Below are 18752 nucleotides of genomic sequence, written 5' to 3' on the forward strand. Positions count from 1 at the left end.
AGATTACACAGTACTTCGTAATAACAAACTGCTTTCGATAAGCATGACATTACAATTGTTTACATTTCTAACAGGTCGCAGGAAATATTGCAAATGGCGGTTTGAGAAGTGTTACGTTCAAAGTGATTTTTTTTATGCAAGATGAATTACGTAGCATGCGAGACTGTGCGATGAATTTCTTAAATGTGACGTGGACTACAATTGGCTGAAAAAGCGCATCGCAGTTTCAGATTCAGTGCTTTAGAAGCTACTGTGCTGTATATGGTGGAGTTCATATTTATACTTTTATAATACGAAAATATGCAATGTATCTGTTGCAGTGCATCAAAGATCTTTCCAAAACACATGGTTTTTGTTTCCTGAAGTTCCAGGAAGTTCTATGCCAATGTATACCAGAGGACTGATAAGTTTTATAGCTCCGAGGAAAAGTATACAGTCACTTAACACGGAAAAAATTACTTTCACCAGGGCCATAGGGTATTTTCACCCTGCAAAAAGTGTATTTTCCCTTGCAAAATCCTGGAAAAATCTGGGGATTCTTGTTTTTCTTGTCCGCATATTCACCCTTTGTACAAAATGTATTGTGCATTTCATAGGAGACTCTTTTTATTATGCCTTCATCTTGTGCTGATGGCAGTTCAACCTCCTTGATAAATTGCATTATGTTTTCCCAATTACACAAAACACTAGTTACGACACTTTGCCTGACATTACATACACTAACGTTATAAGCCTAACCACTTAAAACTGTTCGTATCAATTACTATTTGTGACTGATGCAGCCATCTGCACAGACTGAGAGCTGATCCATCATTCCATTATGTCCACCTCAGAGATGGACCATCACTCAAATGGTTCAAAGATCAGTACCATCAATGCTACTTTGAATTTATTTTTGTATGCATTTGTGGGTGAGTGGGTTACAATACGATCTCCACTTGTTATTGTAAAACTGCATTTGGTATGATTTTTATTTCACTTTTATTATTCATTCCCCTTATTGTGTGGGTGCTGGGCATCCGAAAGAATTTAGAATGGGGTGCGCAAGTACTGTAGCACCCACAGTCGGAGCCCCCTGAAAGAGGGTCAGTCTCGCATCACACTTGTAAATATTTTCCGAGCCAGTCTTATTTAACCTAATCTGTATGAAAAGATCAAACTATTTAAAAAAATGATGATTAGAATGAGAACAATAATTATTCTTGTGAGCAAATAGTTATACATAGCCATATAACAGTAATCTATTGCTGGAAACCACTTGATAGAAAATATTATTTTGTATATCTTGAATCTCACTTTCTTTCCTGTTGGTTTCTTTCAATACTCATGTCCAGGGAGCTACACATAAAGCAAGTTTCTGAAACAGGTAAAAGTAAAATACATATCTAATTACACAACAATACATTAGTAAGGAACTTCCCAAAATATTGAACTCTCCTCCTACTACAGAAAGTGCAGACGGGCTCTGAAATGTCAATAATGGTGCACTGAAGCAATACAAAGTCGGGTTTATACATTTTTCTGCAATGCAGCTGCCTTTTCTGTCATTGTGTTAGGTCAGTTTTGACAAATTGGAAGACAGGCAAGATTATTCACTGTTCAACTTGTTCTTTGAGTAGGAGTTTATTTGTGCTGCAATGCCAATTAACTGTTGTTATGATTTCTTTGTAAATTTGTTCTACAGCTTTCTTGTACAACCAAGGTTTCCCATTATCCCTACAATGTACTGTCTTTGACTTTATGTGGTTAATAATTGAGCATTATAACAAATAAGTGTTGCATTTTGGAAATAACATTTATTGTTGAATGTATAACATGTTTGTATTAACGTTTTATGTACACAGCATATCTGTACCCAGGGTGACTAACAGTAGACCATATGACTCAGAAACCTTGTCAGTGTTAACAGTAAGACTTGTTTGTGCAGAAATAATTAAAATTGTTTCTGTATTGAGATTTATTACATAACTGAACCATACCATAGCCATAATTTAGTTAGTGTATAAAGCACACGTTTTTTCCTTGTGTTATCTGAGAAGTAAATCCCTGAATGAGTAGTATTCCTAAATATGTCCCATCATGGAAGTGACCTCTAGGCATGAAAGATTGATTCTATTGCTGAATTTTAAGTATGGAAAGAGATGAAGATGAAATGCAAATCAACCACTTACATGCAACCTGTAATATTACGCTCCCACACGTCACTATTAAAATTTTCTGTCTCTGCACAAGTTTTTAAAGCTTCGTGAGGCATGAGATACAAAAGAAAAACTTTTTACTCATCTTCTTTTTCTCTTGTTGTTGGCTCCAGTTTTTGCGTCTAGGGGTACATTCTTGTGGCTGAAATTTTGATTTAATGTTGTGGGTTCCTGATGACTGAATAAGATTTTGCTGTATTATTCTTGAATTTTATTCTTTGTAACATTCTTAAATATCACACAGACTACACAATATCCACGTCTATCACACCACAAATTACATTATTAGTGACACAGTCAAAAACACGTCTGATTCAATCAGAACCATGCCCACTACTAATAACATTCTGCGGTACTCACAATATTCCAAAGAGTTTACGAAGCGAAAGAGTTAACATACTTTCTTGAATATATCATTATATCATTATTCAGAAATAAATTTAATAATTAGCATTATGTTGTGCAATTAATAACATTAATTTTAAATATGTCCGATATTTCGTAATTTCAAATATTTTTAAGAGAAGAATAATTTTAACTGTTAGTACATGTCGCTTGTAACAAATTAATTTATTTTTATACATTCCAGCCTGAAATATAGCACATCATACACAGAATCAAATGAAGTTCATTCAGTTAAACAGCTGATACAATGTTCACCTATAGAATAATCGATAGTATACATTGTATCCGTCATTTCTATTAAAAGGGGGTGGGGTGGAGGGCAATGTTAGAGGAGGGTGTCCCATTACAAACCGCAGTGTATGACATAATGACTGAGAACCAGCAAATAACATAATATTAACTGTACCATGTTCTCCTAAATATTTTTATTAATGCTGAAGATTAGATGGGTAGATCACATAACTAATGAGGAGGTATTGAATAGAATTGGGGAGATGAGGAATTTGTGGCACAACTTGACTAGGAGGAGGGATCGCTCGGTAGGACATATTCTGAGGCATCAAGCGATCACCAATTTAGTATTGGAGGGCAGCATGAAGGGTACACTAAACAGATTCAGAAGGATGTAGGTTGCATTAGGTACTGGGAGATGAAGAAGCTTGCACAGGATAGAGTAGCATGGAGAGCTGCATCAAACCAGTCTCTGGACTAAAGACCACAACAACAAAAAATTGATGAAAATCTGATTTTAAAAATAATGGCCACAAAACTTAATTCACATTCAGTGTTGTAAACATCATCACACAGCTATCAAGGTGGAGCCTATTGGAGATGATAACATAAAATTCTTCTGATGACTTGTTGCTATATTTGAACTCATGTGAGTAAGAACCCTCAGATGACTACAGATGAAGCAACACTTTTCTCTTTATCTCACTGCAGTGTTCATGCTCACATTATCTGATCTGCACTACACAAATATGACAATCGAGAACTTTTTAGCATTCACACTTTCTGAATATAAGATTTAGCTGATTACAGATGGCTGGAAGAAATATTTATGCCTGTTTTTCAAGCAGATGAGTGCTTCCATTTTGTTTTATAGGCTGTATGTGTAATTTGCATTTTACTGCTTATTCGAAACTTTTGCACCTTTTAATTAATATTTTACAGCAGCAGAATGTTACTGAAAATATTTAGATAAGAGACTTGCTGCTAATGACTTTCCAAAGTAAAGGCCATGCCACTAAGGTTAGCAATGAACTTGAGAGGGGATAACATTTGTCTGTTCTTGCTTCCCACAGGTGACATGGCATCACAGTTAGATTTGCAAATTTAGGGAGGTGATACTAATCCTGTTTTCTGATGTGTTCTACATGCTTTAATTGTTAATTTGAGGCAAGCCACTGATGTACTCCAGTTTCTCAAGTAGTTGTTAGCAAACTGTTTTGTAAAAATGTACCCCTTTTCTCGACAGGTGCTACAACCGACAACCTCCCACCAGGGGTCCTGTACCGTGTGAAAGCGACGTACAAGTACAATCGCGAGGACGTGGACGAGCTGTCATTCGACGTGGGCGAGATTATCAGAGTCGTGGAGTACGACGACCCGGAGGAACAGGTCTGTAATAGCGGTGGTGCCCCCATCTGGTTCCTCTTCTGTGTGGCTGTAGCATTCTGCTACTTGTAGCTGTTGGCTCAGTAAGAGTGACGGGGGAGCGTCTATTGGTGTAGAGTCTGCCATTACAGGTTTGTTGCAGGATTTTGTACTGTCCAATCTGTGTCTGGATTTTACGTGCAGTCAGTGACAACTAATGGCACTCTATTTATGCCTGATTGAATGCTGCTCCATGTTCCGCATTTCTTCTCATAAATAATCACACTGCACCAAAAATTAGTTACCACAAGAAGACATCTCGCTAATGCTGTATAACACTATCAGATCAATAACAGCCTCAATTATGAGACAAAAAAATGTTGACAAGTTTCTTTGGGTATGGAGTATCCAGCTGATGGTTAGATCATTTAGAGCTGCCACTTTGCAGGGATGTTAATATCAAGCTTTCACTTGCTGTTCCATTTAGTCCTACACATTTTCTAGGGATTAACATTGGATGATTTAGTCTGCCAGTCGAAGTGTTGTAGGCTGCTTAAGTGTTAGTTAAACAGGGAGCATGTATAAGAAAGGGAAATGTAGAGAGAAACGTTGTAGTTCATAGGAGCTGCGATCAAAAAATAATGGGAATTTAATTTCACAGGTTTTAAACATCCAAATTTCAATTTTTAAAATCTTGCTAGTACACATTTATCTGATGTATGCTGGCATTTTCATCTGTTTTGAATATTTAGTTTATTGTTGACAGTCAAGAAGGTTAAAAGCGGTGTAAAGTGCCTTAAGACTTCTTACTTTCAAAAAAGATAGGTCAAAGAATTTACATTAAATTGTGCTTGAAAAATGGAATAAAGTGCATCACTGCATTCGAAACGCTGACTGTGGCTCTTGGTGAATCTGCTATGAGTAAGACAAGGTTTTATGAGCGGTATAAATGTTCCAAAGTGGGTTGAGAAGATTTTGAAGATGACAATTGCCCGGGATGGCCTAGCACATAAATGAGGAAGAAATAAAGAAAATGATTCAGGAAAATTGTTGAATCACCATCAGAGGGGTTGCTCATGATATCGGCATATCCTTTGGCTCATGACAAGCAATTTTTTTTTTTTCAGCATGAAATGTGTAGCACCAAAGTTTGTTTTGAAATTATTGAGGTTCGACCAAAAATGACATTGCATACAATAGACATTGCTCAGGAATTGGTGAATGAAGCAACAATGATCCAGAACTTCTAATTATAAAGGAGGTTATAACAGGTAGCAAAACATGGGTATATAGGTATGATGGCATAACTGAGGCCTAATCATCCCAATGGAAACTGCCAAAACTGAAAAAAATTAAAGTTGAATTATGTGTGAAGGTTCCTTTCACTATTTTCTTCAATTAAAATGGGATAGTCCATCATGAATTCCTGTCTTATGGTCATACTGTCAATAAGGGATACTTCCTGGGAGTTACGTGCTATTTGCCTCAAGCAATCTGAATGCATCATAATAGTGCTCCTGCTTGCACATTGATGCTTTTTCATCACTTTTCAGCAAAAACAAAACCATTATGTTGCTTCAACAACTGTATTTGCCATAGCCTCCTGCAACTTCTTTCTGTTCCTAAGATTGAAGACAACCATGAAAGGGCCTCATTTTATATTAACTACTTCGTTTTATTTTCCTTTAAGCATAAAATTATGCATTCCCTGTGATAAAAGTGTGGCAGAATGTGCATAAAACATTCTCCCTAATGCACTTCATTCCACCAGCACCTTTAGATATTTCATTCATGTAACTGTGTAGTGGCATATATACTGATAAAATGGCCTGTTACTCTATGTACTGATGTTGCTATTAACCGTACAGTCTCTTTGTTCGCTCTCCAGTTCAGTTCAGTTCAGTTCAGTATCAGTTAAGTTTAGCTTTTGGTGGTACATCATTGTATGGCTTTCGCAGTTGCATTTCTAATTTCCAACATTCCGTACTTTTGTAGAAAGTTAGCATTTTTAATTGTCTACTTGATTCCACCTCGTGAGGAGTCCCTTCATGGGGGTATAGATAGTGTTAGGTGCCCATAAAATAAAGGAATTGACAACTCCACTGTACACTTGAAAGGACACACTGAAAGATAAGTGTTCGACAAAGAAATTTTCAAATGTTTGACAAAAATTAAACACTTTCAATCTCACGATACTGACACATATGGCACAGATTTGTACCATATTCTGTTTGTGTGACTGCATGATACTCATTTGTAAAATATGGTTAATGTTGTTTTGCTGAGGACATGAAGTCATTAATATAAAACTTTAATTTATTACATGTTGTATATAACATCTATATAATTGTACCTTTTGTGTCTATCAGTGATTTTACTATGATGATATCGTTTTTTTGTCACATTTCTTTTATATGGTGACTTCCAGGGTAACAGCATATCCCCATGTTACTTTGAATGACATATTATGCAGCTTTTTTAATACCAAAGATCTAATTAATGTTACTGGTACTGGTTTTAAATAGCTGTGCACTCCAATAAATAAAAAAAAGGTATCTGAAATTTATGATTTCTGGATGGCAGATTATCTTAGATGACAGAAAACGATATTTTTAGTAAGTGGTGCATAAATTAACACATCTCACTTCCACTGTGCACCTTTCTTTCATCACCTGCCCCCCCCCCCCCCCCCCCTTCCTCAATTGATGTGCTCATGTGCTCGTGATAGCAACCCAGAAACTCATTTCTAGTAGACTTAATTTTATTCTCTAGAAATAGTAGCAGGGGCTAAGAGGCTCAAAATTGAGCATTGTATTAGATTTCTTTCACTAAGTTCAACATGAATCCCCTTACTATATTTTCTCGGATAAAATGTATCTGGACTTTTTCTGTACTATGTGCCCTCTCTTTTGGTTTTGACTTCCATCTAGTGCTCACAGACCTCTTATTACACACTGACCTTACACACAGACTCATTGTTAACAGGAAATCTGTTAATGCATCACAGTACTGCCGCACAATACATGCTGCAGTACGTAAACGAATGCTTCTGGTAAGAGGCTGCCCACATGGCTAATTCCCAAAACTGTCCAGTCTGACCAAGGCAGTATCCATCCCATCCCAGTGATCTACCATGTGTTCCCTAAACTATTTAAGGGTCAATTCTTTCAAAAGCCAGTGCTGTAGAATAAGTGCAGACACAGATTGAATATTTACTGCTACTGGCAAAACAAAATATTGCTTGAACAAAACCTCATACATTAAAAGAAATGTTTAGTATTTTCCACTAAAACCTCAGAAGCCTCATAAATAAAAAAGGTGACTGTCTTATATCCATTCAAGAAAATGAAAGGGTAGATGGAATTTCAGCAGACTTGTTGTGCATAGCAGAACAGATCTATTTTGACAGATGAAGGTCTTCAAAATGTTTCCAACCCTTCAGGTTAATGAAGAAAGACTCTTAAGCTCTGTAAAGCAGTTGGATACAGTTTTAATGAGGTCATGCAGATGTTCCTGGAGCATCGTTGTTTGTGGAGGCTTTAACATCAATTTTCTGTCGGATGGTACTGACTAAGGGCACCTAAGTTGTTAATGTACAGCTATGCATTATTTTCCTCAGTAAACTTCCCAAGAGGATTGAGCTGGCCTCTTGTCGCCGAGCAGTTCTAGGCACTTTAGTCTGGAACCACGCGGCTGCTATGGTTGCAGGTTTGAATCCTGCCTCGGGCATGGATGTGTGTGAAATAAATAGTGCAACAGCTGTTGACAATTAGGTTTTAGACCAAACAGTCTGCATTTATTTAGCACTAACGTCAATAGTAAATGGTTTATCTTGGCAGACAGTTGTCAATAATAAAATACACTTAAGAGCCAAAGAAACTGGTACACTTGCCTAATATTGTGCAGGACCCCCGCCAGCATGCAGAAGTGTCACAACATGATGTGGCACAGGCTTGACCAGTGTCTGAAGTAGTGCTGGAGGGAAGTGACGCCATGAATCCTGCAGGGCTGTCCATAAATCCATAAGAGCACAAAGGGTGGAGAGCTCTTCTGAATAACATGTTACAAGGCATCCCAGATATGCTCAATGATGTTCATGTCTGGGGAGTTTGGTGGCCAGTGGAAGTGTTTAAACTCAGAAGAGTCTTCCTGGAGCCTCTCTGTAGCAATTCTGGACGTGTGGGGTGTCGCATTGTCCTGCTGGAATTGCCCAAGTCGCCCTAAATGCACAATGGACATGAATGGATGCAGGTGATCAAACAGGATGCTTATGTATGTGTCACCTGTCAGAGTCGTATATAGATGTATCAGGGATCCCATATCGTTCCAACTGCACAAGCCTCATGCCATTACAGAGTCTCCACCAGCTTGAAAGTCCTACATCTACATCTACATCTACATCTACATTTATACTCCGCAAGCCACCCAACGGTGTGTGGCGGAGGGCACTTTACGTGCCACTGTCATTATCTCCCTTTCCTGTTCCAGTCGCGTATGGTTCGCGGGAAGAACGACTGTCTGAAAGCCTCTGTGCGCGCTCTAATCTCTCTAATTTTACATTCGTGATCTCCTCGGGAGGTATAAGTAGGGGGAAGCAATATATTCGATACCTCATCCAGAAACGCACCCTCTCGAAACCTGGCGAGCAAGCTACACCGCGATGCAGAGCGCCTCTCTTGCAGAGTCTGCCACTTGAGTTTGTAAAACATCTCCATAACGCTATCACGGTTACCAAATAACCCTGTGACGAAACGCACCGCTCTCCTTTGGATCTTCTCTATCTCCTCCGTCAACCCGATCTGGTACGGATCCCACACTGATGAGCAATACTCAAGTATAGGTCGAACGAGTGTTTTGTAAGCCACCTCCTTTGTTGATGGACTACATTTTCTAAGGACTCTCCCAATGAATCTCAACCTGGTACCCGCCTTACCAACAATTAATTTTATATGATCATTCCACTTCAAATCATGTCTGCTGACATGCAGGGTCCATGGATACCTGTACACATCCATCCACTCGATACAATTTTAAATGAGACTTGTCCAACCAGGGAACATGTTTCCAGTCATCAACAGTGCAATGTTGGTGTTGATGCGGCCTGGCGACGTGTAAAGCTTTGTGTTGTGCTGGGTACATGAGTGGGCCTTCAGCTCCGAAAGCCCATACCGATGATGTTTCATTGAATGGGTCGCACGTTGACACTTGCTGATGGCCCAGCATTGAAATCTGCAGCAATTTGCAGAAGGATTGCACTTCCGTCATATTGAAAGATTCTCTTCAGGCGTCATTGGTCCCGTTCTTGCAGGATCTTTTTCCGGCCGCAGTGATGTCGGAGATTTGATGTTCTACCAGATTCCTGATATTCACGGTACACTGGTGAAACGGTCATATGGGAAAATCCCCACTTCACCACTACCTCAGAGATGCTGTGTCCCATTGCTTGTGCACCAACTGTAACACCACACCATGTTCAAACTCATTTAAAGAGTTGAAACTGCATTACCACTAGTATGGTAAAAATCTCCAATCTGATGTTAAAAAAGCAAAACTCATGTAGGAAGGTAGAAGATGAGGTACTGACAGAACTGAGGGCAGGCCGTGGGTCATGCTTACCTGCTGAAGGAAACAATCCCAGGTTTGAGTCCCAGTCTGGCCGACAGTTTTAATCTGCCAGGCAGTTCAAAACTTGTGTATTTTACTACAAAAATACGTTACTCCAAGAATAAGCCAAAAACTATTTTAATCGTAATTAAAAATGAAACAAACAATTTAGTGACCATTATGAAATTCACCCCCTAGCTAAGATCTCTGCAGAAATGGTTACACTTGCAAACCATCAACCAACAAATTCTGTTGTTACTTCCTCACATTGGTAGCAGACATTGCACCCACTAACAAACAAAAAAATGCACACGAGTTAGATTTACTTGTACAGACGCTCCATGTACCACCAACAAATATTAGTTTGAAAAACACAACCCCTAAGAATATTTGCAAAATTCATCAGATCACCAAAAAGTAGTAAATCTGCTGGCTGTGGTGGTGTTTCTAGCATAATATTTAATTCTTGTTAAAACACGAACACAGAAAGTGGTGTAAAAAGTGACTTGATAGCATTACCCGTAAGTTATTCTTGAAGTGAATTTACAGCTCTGAGCATATTTCATAAAAGATGTAAATATCATGTAATAACAGCCATTTGCAAAACTGGAGACATGCAAACCACCTCCAATTACAGATCTATCTATTACCTTCCAGTCTTTGCAAAAGCGTTTGCGACAGTGACCTATGGTAGAATACGTTTTCATTTAAGTGAGCAGAACTTGTCTGCTGCCTCTCCCATTGACTTTCAGGAAGAAATCTCGGTAGGTACAGGAATACCTGACCTGACAAATGATGTCATGGCAGAGCTCAAAAAGAAAAATTGTTCTGTTGGAAAATTCTGTGATATTTCCCAAAGCCTTTGATTCTGTTGATCACAGAATTCTACTTTATGAGACAGACCTAGTGGCCAGTACTCACCTTGAGTAAGCAAAATATTTACTTTTATATGGTGTTGGAATTATTAATTCTGTTTCTTCTGAGGAAGGATAGGTTGAGAAGTTAAAAAAGGAAGTCTCTCTCTCTCTCTCTCTCTCTCTCTCTCTCTCTCTCTCTCTCTCTCTCTCTCTCTCTCTCTCTCTCTCTCTCTCTCCGCCCCCCCTCCCTCCTCCCCCCCCCCCCCCCCCCCATTTTTGTGGGGAGGTGAGCAAGATGATGAACACTGTGCCATTAACTGTCACTTGATCTGTGGATTGTATTGGTAACCCATACTCAGCTCCTGCAAATGATGAGGATATCCAACAACTTATGGCCATGATGCCTAGTGATTACACAGGAAGCATTTGCAGACTGTTTCTACCAACTTTACTACTGATGTCAGAAGTGTGTTGTAGCTAAACGTGATTATTTTGAAGAATAGGAAAGGTTTTTTAACTATTGTTTCCTTTATTTTCTGAGACCATTCATTGAACTTATATTTATGAATAATACTGTTGTTTTTCACCAGTCATTAATTGCTGTCAACAACTTTATAAGAAATTAAATGTACTGTTAGGGTATTGTCAGTATGCTCAACATTTCAAAAGAGCCATGTACATGTTCTGTACCACAACACTTTCTTCCTCTATGGAGAGCTGTGCCAAAAAATGTGAAGTCGACTTTGACACTGGTATCTCCAACATCTGATACTATCTGTAATATAAAAGTTGTAAAGCTTAAGCATTTATGGTGAGGCGTAACATGTAACTTCCAGGTTAGATTCTTATCAATATGGTTATTGTGAATAAAACAGTCTAGTTCACCAAATTGATTGATTGATTTATTATGCTATTTTGGATACGTCAGATCTACAATTAAGATAAAAGGAACATAAAAGAGTGACAGGTGTTTGTTGTACAACATTAAAAAAAAAATATTTTTAGAAAGTTCACTCACCGAAAAACTTAGAACTTGCAAAACAAGGTTCCATGTCAGTCGTAAAATCTATGCCTAATTGAGGTGTCAGCTAATATGAAGACATTCATTGTAGCAACATGTGGACCTAGACAGAGCTGTGTTCCAAAATATTTGAATTTAACAATCAGATTTGCTTTTATTCTTTACAGTCTGTTTTAAAAATCTACACATTTTACAATATTGTTTGGCTAAGTTTTAGTTCACAGTTTTCTTATTTATTTGACATGTACTAAAGTACATACAGCTGTTGTATAGAAAATACTGTATAACACAGTCAATTAATACTTGTTAAGTTTAAGCAAAGTCCACACGGACTAATTGCCGCCATCTGTAAAGTTAATGTCATGAGTATCCAACTATATTCATTTGTTGCCATTTATAATTGAGCTTTGTATGTTTATAATTAAAAGAATGTCTGTCTTTTTTACAAGAATGAAGTGAACAAGGACAAAAAGAAGATAAAATAAAATTTGAAGGCAACAACCTCACACTAGCTCCACCCATCTTCGTATAATTTTTTAACTCCATCATTAGTTGATGCCATTATTAGAGCTTTAAGATTGACAATGAACCTTTGTTTTGCAAGTACTAAGTTAAGTAAACTTTATTAAATATATTATTTAACTTTTGTTTTTAATTTATTGTAGCTTAGTGATGTACAACTTGTTGCACTTTATGTTCCTTTAATATTAATTGCAGATAACTGATGAAAGTAGTAGCCAAAAATGGCATAAAAATAAAGCAGTTTATTTGCCAATCTTAGACAGTTTTTTCACAAAAGTATCATAAGTTCGTTGCAAGTCCATTTGCAGAGAACCAGTTATTAATTCTTATAGCCTTAATTATAATTCCTGAAATGCAAGCAGAGAGAAAGAGTCAGACATCTCAGGTGCTTAATGGAGTATCATTTATACTGGGTGGTTATAATTAATGTCCAGCTACTTGTGGAGATCCAGTGTGAGCCGTAATTATCATATGAGAAAGAAACTTGGCATATGAGCTAATGTAGAACCAATTTACACTGGAAAAAAAAGCTCCAATGTTGGCCACCAGGTGCAAATCTGCTGCTGTACATCTGCAAATTGTGTAAGTGGCAGTTAATAATAAAATATAAACATTATGACTTTCTCATTCATTTGACCATTTCTGCCCATGTCCTGTTTCTAATCCATTGCATATGGAAACATTTCTATAGGTCTTTCTTGCATTGACAGTAGACTTGGCCACTGTTTCTACTTTTTGACACAGTGTATCGATACATGGAACTGTTTCAGTGTTTCGGAACAGCTGTGGTTCACTGTTTCGAAACAGTGGTGTTTCATTCCACCCCTGTCTCAGATAACCGGACCAGATTCGATCTCTAGCCAGACACAGAAACTGTATCGTTGTTTCAAAATAAGGCTGTTTCAGTCCACCTGTGCTTGGAATGGACTATTTGTATCAAAACAGTGATGTTTCATTCCGCTCTGTGTCGGACGAGATTTGGGCTCGGCACAGGTACTGAAACACAATGTACTACTTCATGAAACACTTTAAAGAGTGTCGAAATCTTTTTGACAAGCAATAGCAGGAAGCTTAAGATATCCGAAAATAAAGCTTCATTTCTAGCTGACTGTCCTATTCTGAAATGGCATAACATCTGCTTTATAAACACTAACCAAGCAATAAAACAACGCATACTGTTCACATTCAAAATAATAAATATGTGAAAATCATTGTTAAATTACACTTTTTTTATAACATACGCTTCTCTGTTCATGTACAGTAATCATATTAAGAAACGCAAGTAAGCCTACAACATTTTGAATAAAAAAGGCATAGAGTGACAGTTATTAGACATATACATACATTTGATGTAGTTATAATTGCAAGCAATCTGTTTGACGTATCGACGGTTCGAAACACCTTGAAAGACAAATTTTTTCTGTTATCTTTTGTTATTTATTCAAATTACTTGGCATTATTTGTGAGTCTATAGTCACTGTGCCTATTATCCACAATGATTCCCTTTGTGTGCATGGAAATTAGCAGGATGGGTATATTAACCATACTAAAGGAATGTGGTAATCCTAGTAGCATATCCGTTGTTTCTGCAGTTTGCTTCCACCTCCAGTTCCGTTCGTGGTGGTTCTTCTATCTTCAGCTATGGCTGTCCTCAGCCAATTGAAAAGTATGAAAGTCACATGACACGAAAGCAGCGCATTTGCTGCAGGAAATACAAAACTGGCAAGACGCCTAAGTGATAGTTTCATACTTTCTGCAATATGATCAGCGCTCTCACACCTCATTTGTGTTTATATGGACATACTTATACGGTAGACATTCAAGATGATAAAATGTGTAGGTTTATTAGATTACGAAACACAAACTGTTTCACTGTTTCGAAACAACGTATCAAAACATTACTGTTTCATTTGTTTCGAAACAGTCTCTAATTCACAGCAAAACATCTGTCAAGTTTCACTGTCATTCAATGATTACGGTCCACACTGGACCTCCGTGAGCAGCTGCACTTTAATTATTATAGCCACCCAGTATAGAACAAGAACAAGATGGCAACCGGTATTAAACCCAGCCAGTACACCGGTAGTGAGTATTCCACATTCTGAAGAGGTTGTTTCATTGTGCACACTCCCTGGGTTCCTTATTGCAACATTATGCATTCTTTTACATAGATAAGCGTTCCTATTCTATTTCAAATATTACCGTAGTCATAAAGAATGTTTGGAGACTAATAGAATGGGTTTTGTTGTGTTCCAGGAGGAAGGCTGGCTGATGGGCGTGAAAGAGGGTACAGGAGAGAAGGGCATGTTCCCTGCCAACTTCACGCGGCCGCTGTGAGGTGGCCGCTGCCGCACGGATCTGTGACGGCAGCTTCCGGCCTCGCGGCACGGCTCGGCCAGCAGTTCCTCGGCCGGCCGGTCCACTCTTGGCTCTGCTCCTGGCCCACCGCAATCCGTTTCCCGTCACACGCAAACCTGAGAATCTCTGCTTTACTCGAGAGGGCCTGTCCGCCTCTATACTACATGTGACTTTCCCTGCTGCCACGGTGCAGACAAAACTGTGTAAATGGTGCAGAGTGACATCATTCTATGATTACAACTTGTTAGTCAATTGCAGGATGACAGATCCTCTGAAGGTGAAGTTCTGAAAATGTTGGTCAGTTTTAAAAGGCAGTATAGTTTCACTTAGTTATTGTATGTGTTAGAGAGAAATATTGTCAGACCATTGAATTTTTGGAGGAGGGTTCTTACCTCCTAGACGACAAATGTCATGTATGAAAAAAGGACAAGTAAGCATACATTTTAATGGAGTTGTTCTTTTAGTTTTGTTTAACATGCTCTGCCTGTATTAGCTACATTCTGGTGCCGTGTTTTTATATTTGGTTACTCTGAAGCAATCACGGTCAAATTTAAATTTCCTTTATGAAGTTTACAGCTTATTTTATCTTATTTTAATATAAATATAACTACTATGACAGCTATAAGTTTGCTGCAGGTTTTCTTATAGCTGCTCACATTGCTCAGAATACGAATCACACTCATTCTTGTCTTGCTAATACTGTTGCAAGCCCACAGGCTAAGGGACTATTCAAATTTCTATTTCCATTTACTGATTTTTTCCCCCCCCTCAAGAACATCAAGATATCTCTCCCACTTTTTTGGTCTTCTTTGCCTTGTCTTGGGCATAAAATTGTGCCAAATGAAAATTACTCTTCTGAATTTATTTTTATATACAATAGTTTATAAGAATATTACAAGTAATCATTATGTGCTACACCACAGGACAATTATTTCTCACTATTGTGTTTCTCTGTTAGCATGCTGAATTTTATTGCTGTTGTAAATTGTCATCTGTGTGTTTTTTTTTTTTTTTTAGGAATAATCATTTGTGAACAAACGTCGATACAGAATAAGACATTTTAAACAGAGTTGTGCCGATTTTGCTTCGGTTATAATTTTACCCTCGTCAAGACAAGAGCCCAGACGTGGAGCCAAGAGTGACTGTAAAATTGTTACATATATTGTATTGTATTTGTAGAATCTGTAAGAGTACTTTATCAGTGGCCTATGTCCTGTAACACAGTTTTTGTGGCAGACACCCTCCTACCTAGGCACCTGCATAAAGAGAGTGGGCACTCTTCGAAGCTCTTGTCAGCACGCTGCAAACCTGTCCCCAAACGTTTTCATTCTGTCCGTCCGGAGATACATCGAAGTTTTCACTATGTGCATTTAGTACTCCTTACAGATTTACCTGTTCAAGTTGTAAACATTCCACTTGACCAGCAATAAATGATACGGCACGTGTTTATCGTAATGTGCCACTGTTGCCAAGTTGCCATCTTTGTGAGAAAGCATTTTATATGGCAGTGTTTTTATCCTTCTTCTTGAGAAATTTCTTTCTTCCTGCAGTTGAGAGAGAACTGTGTAGAAAAATAGATATTTTGTCGATCTACCTCCTTGTATGTAGCCCGGTGGAATATTGGAAACTACAAAAACCAAATGTTCTCTCCATAATCTTGCACAACACAAAATTGTCTCCAAAATTTTTTTTTCTTCCATCAGAAAAAGGTATTCTGCAGGTGCCTAGCTAGGAGTTAAAACTGCCCATAAGTGCCTTTATTAAACAAAAAGAGAAGAAAAGTACATAACAAGACACTAATTCTATTAATAGTCTGAAAGGAGAACGCCAGTACTTCCTAATGTCTATGTGACAGTATTTATTACGCTGGAAAGTAAACACACATAGACAGAAAAAATTGGGGAAATTTCTGATCTGCTGGTTTGCTTCTTGCTTTAAGAAATGTGGAAGTTGACCAGTTCCACTGCATGCTCACAGTTTGTTTCAGGGAGCATTTATGCCAATTTGTGTCTTCCTTTAGCTGCTGCTATCCAATCCATTCTCTCAAAACAGGGAAAGGAGGATCACAGGCTTTCAGTCTAAATTGAAATTGTTGCTCACATTACTGTCTTTATTCCCACTTCCGCACTTCATGGGGATAATTTTACCCTTTTTTTTTAATACCCTTTTTTTTTATGCCTCCCCACCCTCTCCATTAGGGGCACTACCTGTGTCTTTGGGAACCACTGGTGAAGGTTTCAGAACGTCACAGTTCATTTTCTTGCTACGCCATCATTTCATTTGTGAATTTACAATAGTGTAGCATTCATCATACCCTGTTATTCGTCAGCATAGAGTATTAGGTTGTCTGTCAACGCTGAATAAAAATACTCATAAAAATGTTGTTGTTCTAATATTAATCTCAGTTTATTATTATCTTTATACCATAGCAGTTATTTTATCCACTTTTTTCTCCTCCCATTTCACTGGGGAGCATGAATTTGTGATGTGTGTGCTTCCAAGAATTATAGGAGAGCTGAAAGCTCAAAGAATCTTGTCACCCCTTCCAGTAGAACGACAAGTAGTTTCTGGATAATTTTATCTGGATAAGTGGAGTGTTTTATTTTTTAAAGAAAATGTAAGAAATTGAAGGGACAATTTAGTTCAGTCAACATTGCTTATTGTGTATTGCTTTTAAGTCGTTGTTGTTGTTTTCTTTGTTGATTACAAATGTGCTCCTTATTTAAAGTGTAAACCTTTTTACACCTCCTCCCGTCCATTTGTTTGTTTGTAAGAAGCATTCAGCCCATCGTGTCATTCATTTTCCATTCGCATGCATTTCAGATGTTATTTTCAGGCATTTTTAAAACATTTTTACTACACATAATTCATGATTTATTGTGATTAGTTCTCATTATTTCCAGTTGAAGCACTGGTGCCATTTTGAAATAATAATTATATTACTGTGAACATGTGTACATTACTGTTGTTCTGATTTTTATTGATATTGTGATACATAAACTGTCATTGTAGCCAGAACATGCACAGATTTTAATATTGCTTTATCACATAGATAAGGAAAAAGTTGTGTCTCGAGCAGCTGAATTTTTTTATTTGTGTGTTCTGAACACGTTTCGTATTTATGCTGGACGTCTTCAGTTGTGTGAAAGTGTATGAAGAAACTTGAAGATTGCTGTGTACCACTACTGTTCACCACTTCCACATCTCCCTCTGAAACTTCTGCTTGGCAAAAAACAATTTTTTTTTTCTAATCTGTATGATAAAGCAAATTGAAGTTGCAACTGAGGAAAAATGGCTGAAAATATTAACAATAACAGATTTTAATTTGTACCATTTTTGGAAACTTATCTTTCCTTTTTTTGCCATATTCTCGAAGTAAGATAGACTGCCGCTATATACTGTTACAAATATATTGAACTAAATTTTTTTCATAAGTAAAACTGTTTTAGTTTAATATGTATAGAGAAACTAAAACACTGTATCTTGTTTTAAAAGATATTAAAGTTTTGCTCAACCTTCTTCCTTGGCTTCAATGATCTGAATGGATAACAGCATTTGTTGATTCTGTTACTGAAATCAGATTTTTAATATCACATGATGTGTGGCACAAATAATGACATCATATAGCCGAAGAGAAAATAGTGTGCACAAAATAATATACAGGGTGTTCAGAAAAAAAAATATCTAATACTTTGAAAGTTGGTAGTACTCATTGAAACAAGTCCATTACATAGGGTCCGGAGATACATTTTTTCCTGAGCTGTGCGACTCTCGGTTGTGGATATTACCACAGTCATTTGGCGCTCCATAAAATGTTTTGGCAGGTGTCTACTCACAGTACTCTACCTACCATTAGGCGGTCTGCAGTCAGTTGTATGGTTTGACTCATGCTGTGGGCTGCGTTACTTTTTGTCATGTTTGTGTGCCTTATTGTAGAGTACTGTCTACCCTGGGTATGTATCATGGTGTTTTATCTTGTTCCAAATGTGCTTTCACATAACTGTTTACTACACCATTTGTACTTACCAACAGGGGTTACAGTAAATTTACATTTTCTCTCTTGCGTCACTTAGTAGCAATGGAAGCCTACTAATCTACAAGAGAAATGGCAGATATGATTTTCTGCTTTTGTTTAGCAAATGGATGTAGCTGCATGCCGTGTCCTCTGTTAAGCTGTTCAGCAGACTTTTC

At 37.7% G+C, this 18752-nt stretch overlaps 1 protein-coding gene across 2 annotated transcripts in view; it reads left to right on the forward strand.

Annotated features, from left to right (window-relative positions):
* The window catches only part of LOC126109601 (myc box-dependent-interacting protein 1), a 473035-nt gene extending 455227 nt beyond the window's left edge, over positions 1–17808 (forward strand). For both annotated transcript variants that reach the window (XM_049914643.1, XM_049914644.1), the window contains 2 exons: positions 4081–4223; positions 14460–17808. In XM_049914643.1, coding sequence (XP_049770600.1) covers positions 4081–4223; positions 14460–14540 — 224 coding nt within the window. In that variant the 3' untranslated portion in view covers positions 14541–17808. The remainder of the gene's footprint in view (positions 1–4080; positions 4224–14459) is intronic.
* The last annotated feature ends 944 nt before the right edge of the window (positions 17809–18752 follow it).

The sequence above is a fragment of the Schistocerca cancellata genome, chromosome 12, assembly GCF_023864275.1.
Source record: "Schistocerca cancellata isolate TAMUIC-IGC-003103 chromosome 12, iqSchCanc2.1, whole genome shotgun sequence".
NCBI lineage: Eukaryota > Metazoa > Arthropoda > Insecta > Orthoptera > Acrididae > Schistocerca > Schistocerca cancellata.